Raw genomic sequence first — 19,255 nt, 5'->3', positions numbered from 1 at the left:
GTTACCTGCCCATTGTTATGCTGATTGGCTGCTGGGGGGGAAAGGTGATATCATTCCAATTTCCAGCACAGCAGTAAACAGTGACTGAAGTTTATCAAAGCACATGCCATATGGCTGAAAAAAATCCAGTTTGTTAACACCATAATTTTAGGAAAGAGTTCCTGTAAAAGCACAGGAAAGGTTAGTATGCCTTTAATACAGGCTCCAAAATGTTGCCTATATCAATGTTGTTTGAATGTTTCTGTGATCATGGATAAAATGTATCATCTGATTCAGGTGCATAAAATGTATACATTTGCTTCAGGCTTATACAATAGAGTACAGTTAAGCTTGTTTTCATGCCAAGAACTGTTACTTGATACGCAGTAGTCTGAACTTCTGTTTAATTTGATGAAGTAGTCAAGGTGTTCATTAAGTAATCAGGTAATGTTTCCTGGAGGATTTGCGAAAGGCAAACAGAAACACTTCTACTAGATGTCTAGTCAAACATGCAGGTGTACTGAGTATTACCATTGCATAAGTACATTAGATGATACTTGCAACTTTTCAATAATTCGTCTTAAATACATATATCATGCATGTAATTACTACGAGTGAATACATTTATTGAATAATCTACATCTATTGAAAGCCGTGAAGGCAGAAGCCAATTTTAGCATGCATTTGTTATGAACTGTGTTAAAAACAGTTTTTTAGGATAAAAGATCGCTCTTGATATGGTTTTTAAAAGTACTTATAGGTTTACCCTGCCTTGCCACTAGGTGTCACTGTTTTTAAAAACTTGTTACAAAATTCAGTCTGAGGCCAACTTTTTTTTAATGTATTTATGGCTTTTAAATTGTATTAAAAATGTATCACTTTTCAACACTGTGCTTTTTGTATAGTATAATTGATGTCAAGTATTCAGTAAAAGCTAGCTTTGTTCATCACTGTAGATCTGCAAATAAAAGAAAGGTGCAAAGTGTAAACATGAACAGGAAAACCAGTCAAGATTTTTGTATCTTTCCATAATTCCTTCATTTACTTTATATTCAATTCTGTAAAATAAAATATAACTTAATCAATATCACTTCTGTCATTTGAGAGAGGTCTGGCACCTAACATGGTGGAATATGCCACCACCCTTACCCCTGGGTATGCAGTGGCTGACCTGAATGGTATGTGACTATCACTGCACATTTGGGCATATTCTGGCTGAGCTCCATCACCAGTGTGCAAGTTGCCATTCAAGCCAGTTACTGCAAACGTGTGTCGATAGTGGCCCGTATCGGAATTTAGACATCCTCACAAACTTGTTTCCCCCATATGTACGGTAATTTAAGGCACCAAGGTTCCAAACAAGATGCTTTTAACAGGTGATTTGTGATGGTAACTATTGATTGGTTGCTATAGGTGATTAGTCCTGTAGGAAATGTTACTACTCCATAAATAAATAAACCCCAGTAGTGAGTGGGCACTGTCACCAGTAACATTCTGTAGTTTCCCAGTAGGTTGGCATGCATACAGTATTTCATAAAAAATGGGGTAATTTTATGCGACACGTGACTTCTTTCATCATGTATAATCAGAAAATAATTGGTATTTTGCAATTATTTTGCTCATATATGTCGTTTAAAGTTCTGGAGAAGTAGAATTGATATTTCAAATTTCCCACACCCCATAAATCTTATGGGCTACTGTATAGCCTGCGAATACATAGTTAATTATTTTACTTTAAAGGTAAAAGTGTAGAATTGCTTTAATACTGGGCACTATTGCAAGCTGCAGTTCTTTTGTGGGTTTTTATTTACCAGTGCCTCCTATTCAGCCTGTTCTGTCCCTTTAACTAGTGCCTGTTACTGTAGGTGTTCTGAAGCAGGATGTCAGCTGCAGAACAAAAGCGCCACGTGATTTTCAGTTTCCAGGCACTTCAAGGCCGGGGCTGGGTTTGACTATCTTTTCCTCTGTTTTTAGGCGTGAGCTCTCAGTGTAACAGCTCCACCCCTGTTGCCAAAGTTCTGCATGTAACAGCACAAGGATATGAATGCTTTATTCATGGACTCTTTCTTTCCAGCTAAATACAGTGTCAGAACAGAGAAGCTCATTATAAGTCCGTCCACATTGCAAGAATTTTTAAGGTAAGAGATTGTGTTTGTGAGCCCTATTCTTTGCTGCAAAGCCACTTGTATAAATCCACTGCGGTCACTACATAGCAATACAGAATTGCTGAGAACTTGGGTTTATATATTTCTGCATAAACCTTAAATGTTTTTTTAGGCTATGAGACAAAGTGCAGTGATTTGTGTATTAATTATAATATACCTTTTCACAAATAGTCACCTGTTTTGGCATAGAGTATCGTTCTGCTTGAGAAATGTATGTTATGTACATAAACTATTTTACCATTCATTTTATAGATGCCATGTCATAAACACTCATTCCCTGGGGGACATCACCACCCATTCATTCTTGTGGGAATCGCCTTTACCCACTGGTGCACTTACAGTTCTGGCTAATGCATTTTTGAATGATAGACTTACTAACCATAGCAACTGGGTGTCTGAATGTCTGAATTATTTAGAAAGATAAACAACAATAAGTATAAAAATCCTTTTAGTTGTCAAGGTTACTGACCTTGGCAACCAGGTGGCACTTTAAATTCACCTTGGATTAAGTTGCAGGGTTGTTTGGATCACCTGTGTCTGCTTTTTAGCACATGTTAATTTGAAAGGGAACTTCTGCTGAAAAAAGTGACCATGACAATCCTCCAGTAAGTGTGCATAGTTTAGAGGTGCACACAAATATGTTGTGCTATCAGGGATATAAAATGAACACAAGGCAGAAGTAGTTTTAAGTCATTAAATTAAGTTTCTGTCTCTCGCTCAGCTATGGAAAAGGTGGGCCTGCTTTTGCTAGTTATAAACCCCACAGCTGTAACCCATTCAGTAGTTACATTTGTACATTTTTATTAAATTTCTGTATTTTATATATTCTTATATTCTTATAATGTTGTTCTTGTTTGACATTTTTTTTTCTTTACATTTTTGTACTTTGTTTATTTGTCATGAAAAGAGAATAGTATGTGCCCTGAGTAGACTGATTATATTATATGACAAAGTTACCAAACTTGTTTTGAAACAGAACACACAGGACAAGATATCTGGAATTCTATTGTCTGTGAAAGCAAATGTGGAATGGAGATTAGACAGTATCAGAAAGCCTGCCGTATTATTGTTTCATTTATAAAGTGCTAAAATATTCTACATCATTTCTATCTCTTGTGGTCTCCTTAATATGCTCTATTTAGCTGGCACCTGCCAGTTGGTCAAGTGCAATCTGGTCCTACTGATAGGTTGTAGAAGGATATAAAGTAGTGCTATCCATCAGAGGGCTGGAATTTTTCTGGCCTGTGTGGTGGATGGCCGATAATGGAAGCCAGTTTTGACCACTTGCTTTTTAAGCCACACCTACTTCAAATCACACCAGTGTTATCACAAGAGCTTTTAACCATACCAACATTAATGGTAGTAGCTCACCTAAAAAACAAATAATTGATGCTTACTACAGGGATATCATCCATCACTCATATTTGAAAAAAGTTTATTATGTCATATTAAGACATGCCCTTTAATCCTTATGGCTCCTCCTCTCTAATGGATAGCACAGCAACCCCCAGCACATAATTAAACATCTTAGAGACCCCCTAACAACTATTTGCTAACAAATGCCAGACCAAACCCCTGCCAGGTTCACCTCCCCAGGCAGCATAAGACAGGCAGAGTATGGCACACACAGGCAGCATAGGGCAGGCAGAGTATTGCACACACAGGCAGCATAAGACAGGCAGAGTATGGCACATATAGGCAGCATAGGACAGGCAGAGTATGGCACACACAGGCAGCATAGGGCAGGCAGAGTATGGCACACACAGATAAGAAGAGTAACAGCAAATGCAGTTTTGTTAAATAACACATCCAAAGAACTAATTTTAAAACCCCAATCTACAGGCAAGGTAAAGCAGGGCAGGCCGAGTATGCCACACACAGGCAGCCTAGGGCAGGGCAGGCAGAGTATGGCACACACAGATAACAAGAGTATTCTAAATCTCTTATTTGTATGGCACACACAGGTAACATAGGGCAGTGAGAGTATGTCACACACAGGGAGCATAGGTCAGGTAGAGTATTGCACACACAGGCATGGGAGAGCAGAATAGGGAAGGAGACAGGGACACATATAATTACTACGAAAGTAACTGATCATGAACAGTTTATATTGCAGTACATACTGTGACACAATGACGGCACTGCTCTTACAGTCTGTCTGAGGTGTGAACAGGTAAACAATGTGGGCTCCTACAGTCTGAGTCTGAGGTCTTACAGGTGTGAATACTGTAGGGCATTACATATGTCAATAATGTAGGACCTTTCACGTATGAATTATACATGGTAATACAGGTGTGAACAATGCAGGGCTTACAACCTGAATTTGAGGTGTTAACAATGCAGGGGTCATTTAATATCTGTACTGATACAATTTAAAGTTTACACAAAGGTAAACTTTACTTTTAGTTACAGCAGCCATACAGGTGGGGCCACTGGCTGGATGCAAATTGGACAGCATTGATATAGAGTATTTTAGGTCTCAGGGTTGCAATCAGTTGACTTTCAGAAAACCCTTCTTAATACATCTGTTTTTGTTCGCAAGTATTATAAATCTCTTATTTGTACCCTAGTTTTTTTTTTTACTGTGTATTGCATATTGTGTTTTAGTACAAAGAAGCCTTCTAATTTTTAAAACATTTTTGTGGCATCTCAAAAAGTATAAATTTGTTTGTGCGCATATAGAAAGATGAACAAATTGGCATGTCAAAACCAGATGTTTCACATGGGTTACCTACCTTAACTGGGTCTTCAGTTTGGGGGTGGGGGGCAGAAAAAGGTCCAGGTTTTTGAGAAAAGTCAGTGCTTTCAGTGAAATACAAATGGGTCTTGGAATCGGAGGAGAGAGTTCTATCAGCTGCTGCTATACCTAAATAAGGCAAGCAGAGGAGTAAAAAGTAGCAGAGAGCCCATCAAAAGAGCCCATTTTCAAGCAAAGACCTCCACCAGTAAAATGACTGCACACTCTGCTAACCATAAGAAAATAAAGAAGTGAGAGGCATAACAAAATAGTAGCAAAGATCGCAACAGTAACTGCTACTGTAAATGGTATCCAATGGATGAATGAATGTCAAACCTCTACAGCAACACTGCAAAACCAGCATGACTTCATTCCACTTTAAACAGAAATCAAGTACTGAGTGTAAAGACCATACTATATAAAAAACTGTTCAATGTGATACCACAAAACAGGTGGATTAGCCAATGACCACATGGTGTCTGGGTGCTTCAGGCCTACAGCTCGAGGCGAAGGATCATACCAAGGAAATGTAGCAGGCACTCACAGATCCCATGGAGACAGGCAGAGTAAAAGAAACAAATAGCTTTATTTTAAGCAAATATAAGATTAAAACAGCCTTATCCATTTTGTGCACCAGGGCACTTAATTATAAACTGAGGGTTTATTTTACTCTTTTTGCCTGTCCATGGATCTGTGCCTTCTACATTTTCTTGGTACTGATTGTAAAAAGATCTAAGGTTAAATCTATTTGTTAATGAAAAGCTACATCAGGTCTATTTTTACTATTCTGCCAACCAGATTCTTACAAATAAAAGAGAACTTTGCCTAAAGGAAGGAGTTTCAGAAAGCTAAACTAATATCCTGGTATTTGCTAACATAAATGTTAAAGTGCATTAGTGCAGTCACCCATAGTAGTACCCATAGTACCCCAGTACCCATAGTAGCCAAATCTTTGCTCGTCACCATCAGGCCTCCAAAAGAATAAGCATTTTCTCAACTGGCCAAGCATTGCCTGCTTGTCCCTAAAGCTGCACATTTGTAACCCACAGTGCCCCAGCTCTTAATGGAGCAATATAATAAAAGTCTCTGATTTTCAAGACCTGGTGTGAACTTTACAGCTTTAAAGGTTGAAGTTTGCAGATTTCTTCATTTTTTTAAATTTCTTTTTACATTTATAAATTGAAGGCTTTGGTAGAAATGTTTCATATCTTGCTTTCACAAGAATAACTCAGAATCTGTAGAATCTCGTTATTTCCTGTTTTCAGGATAAAGAAACTCTGGAGAGCAAAAGTCGATATTTTACTTCCCGGTAATAATCTAGTTGAAGTTGAAATAATAGGATTTCAGTGACATTTTACTACTCCAATGTTTCCATTACTACTTTGTCAACTACTTTATGTTACTGGGACACACTGATAAAATCTCGCTGCACAGTGAGTTATAGCATGAAACATATTTCATAGATTTTAAAAAGCTTTTAACTGATGTGCTAGGTGCTGTCAAATATTTATCTGTCCTTGGAGATTTTTGACCTGTATTTATCAAAAATTCATTGTAGTATATTAACCGTAAATTTTTGGAAAGTATGCATTCTGGCATATTTAGTATGAGTTTGTGTTAAAACTAACAAGTTGCAGATCTTAAATGCTAATCTTAAATTAACATTCTTTTATGAAAATTTGCTAAAAACTTACAATTAACAGCATTTTATCTGTCACATGTACAAAGATGAAATATAGATGGTAATGCAAGGGGTCTTCATACAGTAAATGCAGAGGATTACATAACTATGTAGCATGTAGCAACCCCTAAATGCAAATAATGCTCCAACAATTTTTATTAGCAAAGTCTAAAGTCTCAATGTGTAATAAACATTGTACTGGCAAGCAATGCAATAAAAAACACTATAAAAAAGTGTAAAAAGTCTGCCTTAATTGGGCACTGACAGTGGATGCACAAGGGCTGACCACCACTGGTGGGCAGGTCTGCGCAATACTGCAGAGCCCTGTTTATAAGAGTAACAGCAGACATTGACTACAGTGTGGGCTATTACTCTCCTTGTTGTCATGGATGTGTTTGTTTGTTCCTAGTTATTTTGTATTCAATGTATGACTTTATTATATGTGGGATATTCAGCGTATTGTATTACAGGAAATAAAGGATTGAAGTATTCTCTTATTTGGATATTAAGTTTACTATTGCCCTTAGGAGCACTGGTGCCAATTGGTTAATTGAATCAAACACCTAGCAAAATGGGTGCTCCTAACCTACTATATTTCCTGTCCATACCTTGCCCATTGCTTCATTTCTAGAGCCCATAATGGTGATCAGACAAATTAATCATATAATATCGTATTTCTGAGGGGTGGGATGTGAAAAGACAAAGGATAAGTTAGAGAGTATGTGGATACGTTGGGAAGGGAGGTGTATGTAGTTTGGGGAGTAAGAAGAGTCGTATGTAGTTTGGGGAGTCGGTGTTCGAGGAACCACCTGGCACAATGGGCCTAACCCATTACTGAAACTTAAATCCACCTTAAAGGAAAAGAAAAGGCTAGTAAAGTGTTAATCTCAAGTTGCAGGCATACCTTCAGTCCTCTCAGTAGTGCCCTTAAGTCTCCCCATATTTCACCTGTTAAGAAGATCTGAAGCCAAACAGGAAGAAAAAACAGTGAGCTGTGTAAAGAAAGTTCCCCTAATGCCATAACAGCTTCAGCTTCCTGCTGATTGGCTCAGATCCACATTCCTAAGGGGGGGGGGAGTGAGTTCTTAGCATTCTTGAGGGAGGGGGGAGCAGGAAAGAGCAGAAAACAGAAAGCTGTGTGTCTCTGGCACAGGAATTACAGACACAACTTTTTTTTAGAGAAGTCAGTGCAGCGTTTCTGTGAGTGCTTATGGCTGTATTTACATAGACCTTTCTGATAAAGCTTACTTAGTTTTTACCTTTCTTTCTCCTTTAAGCAAAAAGGACCATATTCCAGTGTGAAAGGGAGGCTCAGAGACCAATATTCCTCCTATTAAGGCCCTTATATAACCATCAGCCCAATGGATTCATGTAACCTGGAAGACCAGTAATATCAAGGACTGCAGTATGCCATGGTGCCTGTGGATTGGCTACACGTGGACTATGTGTGAGACAACCTAAGACTAATGCCACACAGAGCTCCTACGCTTAAAAGGTCTCTTACCTGTGCCTACACCCGAAAGCATTGAATATGCTCGGGTGCAGGCACAATTACCCAATATCTGCCAAAAAACGCGAGAATTTTTGGCGAATATCGGCTTCATGTGGCTGCACCCAAGCTATTTAGTTCTTTCGGTTGCAGGCATAGGTAAGAGGATTTTTAAGCGTAGGAGCGTATTCTCGGCAAATGTTTTTCACTATGTGTGGCATTAGCCTAAGGGGCTATTTTATTAACATTGGAGACAAGCTTTACCCGAGATGGTGCCCATAGCAACCAATCAGCAATTAGATTTGAACAGTCACCTACAAGTAAAGATCTGATTGATTACTATGGGTATATCACTGGTGATGTTTGTCTCCAGAGTTAATATAATCAATATACCCCTAAGTAAAGCCTGTCCATTGGTGGTGCTAACGTTTATTAACTTATGGCTTTAAAATGCCACAAACATCTTTTGCTAATTGATGAATGAAATTACTCAAATCATATTCCGGACATTTTAAGTTCTATTACCTGTTATGTATACTGTGTTATAGATTATGGTTACACTGGTATACTAGTTTCTTTCATAGCCTAGGGGCAACACTGGGCAAATTAGCACTGGCATAAACACATGGCAATCAGATGTTTGCTTTCATTGTTTAACCAGCAGCTGGCTGAAAAAAGCTAATCACCGGTTGCTATTGGTTACTGCCCAATGTTTATAAATGAGCCCTAGTGTCTGTGTGCATATTATGTTTATTGTTCGGTTCATAAGCATGAAGCATTCAGAATAAACTGCAGACTCTTAAGCAAATTGGGTAGAACCCCAATGTTATGTTTGAGTTTGGAATTTGGTTGGCCTCCTTTAGGAGCTACAGTGACTGATATAAAACTGACTTTATGGTGCATGTTTTAGCCTATTAGAGTGCTGCATTTGTTGCCTATTGTTTATAAAGTAGCTCATGGATTCACTGATAATATAAAGGATGTGTTTGCACAACTTGTGCTGTTTTAGAATCAAGGACAGCATCCAGGATGCACATGCATCTGAAAGAACATACTGATGAGGGAGCTGCTAATGTGCTCAACTGATAAGTGTATTCCATTTAGCTCCTCTGCTCCTGGAGAACACTGCTTGGCAGTAGCATGCACAGAGCTGTATTATACCCACAGTTTTCTTATTTTACACTACTATATAGTGCCCAATGTTGAATCAAGGTGTGTTTGGCTATGTTACAAAAGTTCTGTTTTGTTACTTTCCTTTGCTGTCACACTGTGAATTGTGCATTTAATATCATGTTCTTCCCCAATCAGAGCAAAAGCTACTTGCTTTGGAACCAGAAACATAAAGCTTCCTGTTGAAGGGGCAGTTCACCTTTAAAATGTCATTTTATTTGGCATGACACAGACATTGATATTCTATGACATCGGTTCTCAACCTGTGGGTCGGGACCCCTTTGGGGGTCGAACAACCCTTTCACAGGGGACACCTAAGACCATCGGAAAACACATATTCGGAAAACACTATATAATCTTATAGTTGGGGGTCACCTCAACATGAGGAACTGTATTAAAGGGTCGCGGCATAAGGAAGGTTGAGAACCACTGTTTTAAGACAATTTGCTGTCAATCCATTTTTTTAATTCTTGAGTTATGTAACTTTTTGAAGCAGATTTATTAAAATTCAAGCTTAAAGTTTAATTTTTAGAAGTGTATTTAACAAATGGTGAGTTCTGAGGAATGAATAGAATGTGGGTAAGTTTTTATGTATTAAGCTTTGAACTCACATTTTGATAAATCTGCCCTTTAGTGTTAAAATGTGAACTGTTACTACAACTGCTTACCCTTGCGATAAGACAATGGTTTGACTGAAATAGGGTTTGAATATAAAGAAGTAATAAAATCTAGGCTCTGAATCAATACTGGTTACAGGGCTTTCCTTACCCTAATATATATATGACCTTATACCAAGAGACAGAACTAAAATGCAGAATAAAACAATTCAAAATACAATAAAATTGGCTTCTTTCATTGGTAAAATAAGGGTATGTACATTTTTTTATTGTGACTCCCCAATTGTATATGACTCGTATAGTCTATGAGTAAATGCCTGTGTGCTTGAAATGAATAAGGCTATGGTGTGTCCTACATTTTTCTATCTTTCTTATAAATTGCTGAAATCTTTTGGGAAGTTGTTTACCTACCCAAGCTAAATGTCTGGGGCAAAGCACCCGCACCCAAAGTTGTCACTGGTGAGCTCTTTAAATTCTGACTTTTCTCAGTGTCTTTCTCTTTTTCAATGGCATTAAAAGGACTATCCCAGTAAGTTTACTTTTAGTCTGTACAGATAACATTAACTGTACCAGTGTAGGTATTTCTAGGGGCGCTGCTGCCATGAAGCTTGAGAATCTTGCCTCAGGCAGCAGTGCCTTGCAGGTTATGAGGTCTGCAAAAAGCCACTCCTGGTAAATATAAGGCAAAATTTTGGTTTTAAAGTTGGAATTTTGTCTCTTCTAGTGTAGAAGCACAATCTTGAGGCTCCAACACTAAAAAATAAAGTGAGGGGGGCAGTATAAACAAGACCACCTCAGCCGGCACAGGGGCCATAGTCACCCCTAGGGATTTCCCTATCATAAGCATTATTGAGCACTAAAAGTATAGCATCTAGAGGACCTTGTAATTGCAGAAGTTGAGCACGCAGAGCACAAAAATCTCCTTTTAGAATCATATCCTTTAAAGAGGTGGTTCACTTTAAGGTTAACGTTCAGTATGTTATAGAATGGCCTATTCTTAACAACTTTTCAGTTGGTCTTCAATGTTTATAGTTTTTGAATTATTTGCCTTATCCTTCTGACTTCTTCCAGGTTTCAAATGGGGTCACTGAATTGTATGTTCATGTGATGCATTCTTTATCATTCTGAATGATTTCTTGCACTGTTTCAGTTAAGTTTGTATGGTAAAATATTCTGGTTTGAATCATGATCATGTATTAGCCAAAGTTTTAAGCTGAAATAACAACTGGTTTTTTAAGCCTTGGGAATTTAGGTGTTAATTTGAAGGTAGTTCTGTGACTACAACCTTAAATTCTGCTGTTAGTATTATGCAACATGCTTCTTCAGCCTGATCTTACCTTGATTCATCTGCAAGTTTCTCCAGGGGCTGCGGCACACAAGGCATTTTGTGAGTCATCCAGGATGTGTCATGTTTTCAAAAGCAAATTGTGAGTTGTATTTGACCAGTTTTGCTCCCCTTTCTAGCTAATGTAACATTCCACATAAACTACCACAAAATTATTTTGGCACTGCCATTTGTACTGTACCCATAAATGGGTTAAATTGGGTTACTAACCTAACACAAAGCTTTACTGGACTGTATAGTAACACTATGCACAGTTATAACTATGGTCCCATCTGTGCTTTAAAGCAACATTTTAATTCAGCTGAGTGCTAAATTTAATATGTTGATGTCAATGGAATTGTGACAATTCAAACAAATGTATTAAAAGTTCATTTTAAATTGAAGGCTCACTTTTGTGGTGTGAACCTCTTCCAAACTGTGAACAAAAGATGTGTTTCAGACAGACTACATGCTACGCGAACATGGAGCTAAAAAATAAGAAACAGACTAATGTAGCCCAAGGGAATACATTCTGCTAATGGAGTACAACACATTCAGGCTAATTCAGTCATATGAGAATACAGCATGTGGTGATTACACATTACATTGACTGGATAGTGGGTCTTTTCCTCCATGCATGTCTGGACTTTTGATAGTGATTGTAATGCTTGCACAGTGGACTTGTTCCCTGTAATTATTTACACTCATATGCATGTGTTTATTCCTATGTGAAAACGCCAGCTTCAAGGAGAAGTGAAGTTTCTGAACTCTTTTTTTTACCCTATTAGTATAAACTGTCACACATGTTTTGGCTCCCTCAGTATCCAGCAGCTCACTTTCCAATCCTAGCCTGTGCTTTGTCAGATGGAAATGCCAAAGGGGGTGCCTGGGGGTGGAATGCAATTACTGTATAAGCTGGAATGCTAGGTAAATTGGTGACATTAGGATGGTGAGCATGTCTCATAAAGGGAAATGGTTGTAGCTATTTAATACACCTAATATGTTTTCATTATTGTTTCATTGAATAGATTTTGAGATATTAGGCTAATGCCACACGGGCGTATTCTCGGCAAGCTGAAAATGGCTTACCGAGAATACGCCCCGCTACTGTAAATTTAGCCTACCCTGTTCCTGATATTTTCAGCGGATGTCGGCTACATGTGCCTGCACCCGAGCATATTTCATTCATTTGGGTGCAGGCACAGGTAGGTGCCATATGCTACGTGTGGCATTAGCCTAAAATGGTTTATTCATCATTCAAACTCCTTACACATGCTAGAATCAAGCATTAATCAGAATTATGCCTATGTAAGGGAACATCACTAACTTGTGTTTCCTTAGCCTAAAATTATTTACCTTTTACATCCAAATACTTCTGCAATCACTCTGAGACATACAGCATGAGTAAGTTGTTAATAACAGGGCAACTCCCTGATGTGGAAGAACATAGTTTACTCTCTGTAGTACCTAGTTCTGGCCCTACCCCCACACTCTGGAGCAGGTGAAGGGGAAAGAGTGGGTTGGAACTTTAGAGGCATAAGATTTCTTTTACCCCACCAGAAATAAGCATTTAAGATTGCAAGGCCAAAACCAATGGTAAATTCCAAAATATGCCCTGACAACCTAAATGACTAATACATTCAAAACACAACATAATTATATACAATTATACAAAACACAAATACAGGTATAGGATCCCTTATCCGGAAAGTTTTAAATTAGGGGAAGGCCATCTCCCATAGACTTAATTTTAATTAAACAATTACTATTTTAAAAAGTAATTTCATTTTTTTTCTGTAATAAGGAAACAGTATCTTGTACTTGATCCCAACTAAGATAAAATTAATCCTTTTTGGAGGCAAAACAATCCTATTGGGTTTAAATGATGGTTAAATGATTTTTTAGTAGGCTTAAGATATGGAAATCCAAATTACGTAAATATCCCTTATCCGGAAAGCCCCAGGTCCCGAGCATTCTGGATAACAGGTCCTATACCTGTATAGTGTTTTTCAATGAAAAAAATCATATATCAAGTGTAACACCTATTTGGCTATAATATGGCCAACCCAGGCTAGTAGCGTGCTGTAGAGCATGTGTTACATGCGACCTTAATGCACAGGAGTGGGCCTCCGCTACGTGGGAGGTATATAATGGAGCTGAGGGGTTGTTGAACTACAACTATCTGCAGTAGTGTGGTGCAATAGATAGAAATGGACGCCAGAGGATTCTTATGGATTAACTGGATAATACTTTATTTGTCCAAGACAAAGGTAATCAGGGTATTTCAATACTCACTTAATAGATGGTATACAGTATGCAGTTATACAATTGATGTAAAGATAGATCAATAGCAGAAGTATGATGCTCCCCTGGATATCCCTTCTCATCAAGAGGATTGGGCAGGTAGAACAACAACAGTGTGATAGGTAGGAAAGCTCACCGGCATAGTCCCATGCTCTTTTGGAGGTTAGGGCAAGGCATATTTGCTAACCTATTTCCCTAGCACTTCTGTGTCCCTAATCTAAGGCCAGTAATGCCTGTTAGGAAGACTACTCCTTTGCTATTATCCTTGATGGAGCAAATGGCTGCTCTTTCTGTATAATTCTGTCTGATCTCACCACTTCTAGAGGGTGCTATGAATTATGCTGCTATACTGTCTTCTCCTCATTCACGGGGCCCTGTCCCCGACTTAATTTGGATGGATATGTGGTAGTGCTGGGCGGTATACCGGTATAAACCGAACACCGTTTTTTAAAAAAAAATTGATATAAATTTTTAACATACCGGCATACCGGTGTGCGCGCCTCCTGGCAATTTTTCTTAGTATTTCCGGGTTGCGCGTGACGTCAGCGCGCACGTAACGTCAGCAAGCGCGCCGCAAACTCCGGGTAACAGAGACGGCGTGGTAACGTGTAACCTGCTGTTACTGGCGGCCGCCATCTTTCATTAGGGCAGTGTGCCCTTTCCTATAGATAATAGCGTCTGCTTTCTTGTTTGGCCCAGTTATTTGGGCTTATACTGTCCTATAGCTTATAGTGAAAGCAAAGCTTATTCCTTCAGCTGTGTCTGGACTACAACTCCCAGCAAAATTCCAACCAAAAAAATTAGAATTCCCATGAACCCCCTCTGCGAAGTGTCAGCTCCTAGTATTTGCATTATAAACAGCCTCCAGCTTTGATTGGCCACAGGCTGGTTCTAATCCGGCCCACTTCAGAGCTGTTAGAATGGGCACCCCCAAATAGGGGCACAGGTCTTAATACTCTATACACCCCATTATACATGATAGAACCGTGCTACAGGAACCCATTGGGCCCAATAAGAACAAGGCAGTAGCTGGGAACCCCAGAGTTGTTTATTGCAATACAGAGAGTAAGTACAACGGCAGTGCCGCCATGTTTCCTGGGCACCCCGGGCACGGGCCACTACAGCTTGTGGCATTGGAAGTGTTTTGAAAGATTTATATACTAAAAAAATGGGGGGGGGGTGTTTGGGGTGGCAGGGGGGGGTGTTTGGGGTGGCGGGGGGGTGGGGTGTTTGGGGTGGCGGGGGGTGGGGTGTTTGGGGTGGCGGGGGGGGGTGTTTGGGGTGGTCACCTAGTCATGCATGGGGAAAAAAAAATACCGTCAAATACCGTGATACCAATATAATTTTAAAAAATACCGTGATATAAATTTTTGGTCATACTGCCCAGCACTAATATGTGGCTTACTGGGCCGGATCTGTACCCAGGCTCGATGGAGCTCTGCGTCAGGTAGCAGATCAGCAGCCAAAGAGGAAAACACTTCCTTGTGCAAGACACTATATAGTCTGCCAAGGGGAGTGGTTAAATGAGCTAAACCTGTAAGGGATAGCTTAAGAAACTGTAACCTGAGTATAGGGGGGTCTGCCCTATAACAGTACAGATAAGGAAAAATAGGGAAGTAAAGCCATAGGGAGCTTAACCCTATGGGTCCCTACACAAGAAACTATACTATTATACATTCCAAAATACATTCATAGTGTACCAAAAACATATGGTTTCTGGAAATGCCAAAATATAATAAATATATTTAAATTTTTATGGCACAGAACTTGGTGCCCGCAGTTTATACATTCCAGAAACCCACTAGCATTAAAGGAATACTTAGGAACACATCAGTATTACTAAAAAGCTGCAGCATGAAAATCTGTGTAGGCAAAAGCCCCTCCAGTCATCCCCAGCCCAGCGGTACCTGCTTGTCATGAAGGGTACTGAGAGCAGAGGAAGCTGTGCTGTTTGCCTGTGTTACACTTGGCTTAAGATGGCACAATACTTCCATAGGTTAATTACAAATGAAAGCATTTCTCCAGCCTGTGGAGGGATCAGACCACCATCAGCCCAGAGTGTAGGACACAATTGCAGAGGATCCTTTTGACGTGTTGGTGTGTCACTTGGGTAAGTACCTGTCAGCTGGGGGAGGCGTTGGAACTTTTGTCTAGCTAGATTTTCATGCTGAAAATGACACATTTACAAAGTATTTTCATTGGAATGTGTCAGGGTCCCTTGAAGACAGTGATCCCCAACCAGTTATGATGATATCATCACCATCATCATCATCAATCAATAAAAAAAAAATTATATATATATATATATATATATATATATATATATATATATACATACATACACACTGATGGCTGAATTACTGCTCAATCATATGGCTCTGTCTGAGCCATGATTGGGTGGTAAGTCAGTTATCAGTGTAGGTTTATGAATGATTTATGCAGACAAGGAGGAGAGAGGAGCCACAGTCACTGACTCTTACCCTCCCTGACTTATTACTTTAGTAATGTGGCACTGGTATGTGGAGGCCTGGAGCTAGAGGGAGGTGCAGCACATGGTGGTTACTGCCAACTGGACAGAGGAGCCAACAGCCAAGCGCCGAATTTCCAAATGGGCTGGCTGTGCACCCCGGGTAGTAGTGTGTGAGGCAGGCAGGCAGCAGGCACACAGTTCGACTGCAGCTGGTGGTGCGGTGATGATTGGTCCGAGTCCTGACTCATAATGCACCCCACCTTGCGTCATCCTCCATCTTGCTCTTCAAATGCACGTGTGTGCAACGGCTGCACAGACACGTCCTTTAACTGTTTGAACCAGTCCATGTGCAAAATGCAAAATATAATGGGGTGGCGCTGTTTCAAGCATGGAAAGGGTTCCAGGTTGCAGGGCCCCCACTGGCTGGCTGTTTGTGGCTGCAGCACCACGGGAACTCACCAAATCCCAATCTGAGCCCCTCTGCGTTTATTTTGTGAGTATTTCACTTCCCTTAAAGTCTCCTATGTTCTGGCACTTCCCACTGTTTGCCCTAAATTATTTAGCAATATGTCTGTCAATATACACCTTAAAAACCAGAAAACATACATGATATAATAGTGGCTGACCAGCCTTCTATGGAAACTCTCTCATATAACCCACATAGGGGTTTATTGCTTCCAGCCTGACTAGTCACAAAGGCGACTGCTTTCAGGACAAATGGTTTTCAAATAGATGTTTTGCATATTATTGTGCTATACATAGTGCAGCACATTTTCTGGATTCATACTCTCTACAAGGGCAGCTAATGATTTATGATACTAGCTGTCAAGTTTCCCACCATAATTATTGCTGGTTGTCCCTGTCACGGTTAGTGGAATTGTGCTGTCTGTGGCAGCTGAAAGCAACCTTCAGAGAAAATATCAGGATATAATTAATCCTTATTGTAGGCAAAACAATTCTATTGGGATTATTTCATGTTTAAATTATTTTTTTAGAAGACAAAGTATCGTGATCCAAATTACAGAAAGACCCCTTATGAGAAAAACCCAGGTCCCAAGAATTCATAGTAACATAGTAAGTTGGGTTGAAAAAAGACATACGTCCATCATGTTCAACCTTAATGCCTATATATAACCTGCCTATCTACTAGTTGATCCAGAGGAAGGCAAAAACCCCATCTGAAGCCTCTCTAATTTGCCGCAGAGGGGAAAAAATTCCTTCCTGACTCTAAGATGGCAATCGGACCAGTCCCTGGATCAACTAGTACTAAGAGCTATCTCCCCATAACCCTGTATTCCCTCACTTGCTAAGAATCCATCCAGCCCCCAAGAATCCATCCAGTCCATCTAGATAATAGGTTCCATACCTGTACCGGTAATATATTTTAAACTACACAGTTGTGGGAGTGCCATTTTCTTATTCCATGGGAAGACTGTTTTACTTTGTTTTTTCTAGTTACCTCTAATAGCATGTCCCCATGAAAAGAAATATGTAATGATATAAGGCAAATTGAAAAATCAATACAAAAAAATGAAATTATACTTCTTATGAATTGATAACCTTTGAAAATTGAGATACTAGACTTATGTCTAACCTTTGAAGTTCAAAGCATGGCATTTTAGTTATTATTGCAAATTTAGTTTGGCATCAAAAAAGGAGTTAAATGGAAAATTGGCTTATGTCAGATTTATGTCTGGTATCAGTGTTACAGCACTTCATTTACTAAGATGTAAAGATCTCATGACAACATTTGATTTCTTGAAATTTTACATTTTGCTAAACATAACAAAATCATCATAATGAAAATGTCTATTAATTTTCTCTACCTTTATTTTGTAAACAGATAATCACCATGACGGATACAATTTTTAATAATGGATCAGATCAGTGGGTGTGTCCTAATGACAGGCAGCTTGCCCTGAGAGCAAAGTAAGTTTGATTGATATCTATTCAAATTGCGTGACTTGCTGAACACACCAAATGTGGCTGCTCAGTTTAACTAATACTTTCTAATGCTAATGCTTTCTAATATTTAACATCTCTCCTACCTACAAACATAGTGAAGTCTCAAATACTTATTTCTTACCTCTCCCCACATCCCTTGGGGCATCTGGAATACCAAGGCTTAGAAGTCTCAGCCTGGTGAAGCTTGGTTGTATAAAATAAAAGCCTCCAGACTTCACTTTTTAGCCCCAATCTTCTCAGACACGTGTTCAATATCTGTTGAACTAAATCTTTGTTTTTCGTTTTTGTTAAAACTGTGGCATGACACAGGTGAACTTAAAATGTTGCTTTTACTTTTCTAAGCAATGGAATTAACTTACTAAAGAACCTAAATACAAGATAAAAAAAGAATTAGTGCAGTGAAGAAAGCTGAATTAAGCCCTGTGTATCTTGAAATGTCCTTCAGTATTGGTGACCGTCTTTACATGTGAGTTACAGGAGTGGAACAGCTTGTGAACAAGCTCTTTTGAGGCTCAATTCATGATTTGGCAAATTAAGTTTTTAGGTTTTTACAGCATAAAGCTGTTCTTGCCACTCATGTATTGACTTCTTAGTATTTTCTCTAGCAGTTGTCTGTGGGACACAGGGACCATGGGTATAGTAGGTACCAGCAGGAGGCAGGACACTAGAATAGGAAGAAGAGGACGAAGCCCCTCCTCCCTGCTACTATACCCCCTGTCACTTCCTGAGTGAGCCAGTTTTTTCTAGTGTCCTCAGGAGACAGGATTGCTCTACCATCCTCATGGATTTCTTCGGCCAGATTGAATCTGGCACCAGGGGTTTACCTACAGGGGCCTCACCAAGGGCTTCCTACACAGGTTTCCCCCTACGTGGGACTACGCACACTGGGGCCAGTAAGCCTCCTTTGGAGCGGGCCATTCAGGGATCCCTGCCTCTACTGGTGAGGCAGAAGCTGTCCAGTGCTGCGGTGCCAGAACACACATCCAGGTCAGCCTTTGTCAGCCCGCTCAACCTGCCTAACCTGCCCAATCTGTCAAGCCTACCTTGCCTGCTTCGCCTGCCCAGCTCCCGGTCTCGCCTCTCCCCGTTCGCACCCATGCGTTCCACCGTGTGTTTCACTGCAGCTGCTCTCAGTCGCGCCCGTGACGTCATCGCGCGACTCCTTCGCGCGCTTTTCCTTCGCGCCTTTGTGCCTGCTCTCCACTTCTACCGGTACTCCATGGCGCAGCTCCTTCCACACGGGGGGAGGACCTGGCATCTTATCGCCCACTCTCCATCCTGAATATGGTCACTACGCTCGTCACCCGGGAACCTCAGCTCATCAAGCAGAGACAACGCAGGCTACCACATATGG

The 19,255-nt window shown here is 39.9% G+C and overlaps 1 protein-coding gene and 1 long non-coding RNA gene across 11 annotated transcripts in view; one reads left to right on the top strand and one right to left on the bottom strand.

Annotated features, from left to right (window-relative positions):
• Positions 1–19,255, top strand: part of rph3al (rabphilin 3A like (without C2 domains)) — a 130,251-nt gene that overhangs the window by 8,293 nt on the left and 102,703 nt on the right. For 4 of the 10 annotated variants that reach the window (XM_012956834.3, XM_012956835.3, XM_012956827.3 and 1 more), the window contains exons 2-3: positions 1,954–2,117; positions 17,780–17,865. In XM_012956834.3, coding sequence (XP_012812288.1) covers positions 17,789–17,865 — 77 coding nt within the window. In that variant the 5' untranslated portion in view covers positions 1,954–2,117; positions 17,780–17,788. 10 annotated transcript variants of the gene reach the window in all.
• LOC116408856 lies at positions 816–7,507 on the bottom strand. Its single transcript, XR_004221327.1, has 3 exons — positions 7,467–7,507; positions 4,880–5,010; positions 816–937 (listed from the first exon to the last, which is right to left on the bottom strand). It is a non-coding gene; the product is annotated as an uncharacterized LOC116408856 (long non-coding RNA).

The sequence above is a fragment of the Xenopus tropicalis genome, chromosome 2 (assembly GCF_000004195.4).
Source record: "Xenopus tropicalis strain Nigerian chromosome 2, UCB_Xtro_10.0, whole genome shotgun sequence".
Classification (NCBI taxonomy): domain Eukaryota; kingdom Metazoa; phylum Chordata; class Amphibia; order Anura; family Pipidae; genus Xenopus; species Xenopus tropicalis.
The sequence above is the reverse complement of the archived record's forward strand: the minus strand, read 5'-3'. Positions and strand labels throughout refer to the sequence as shown.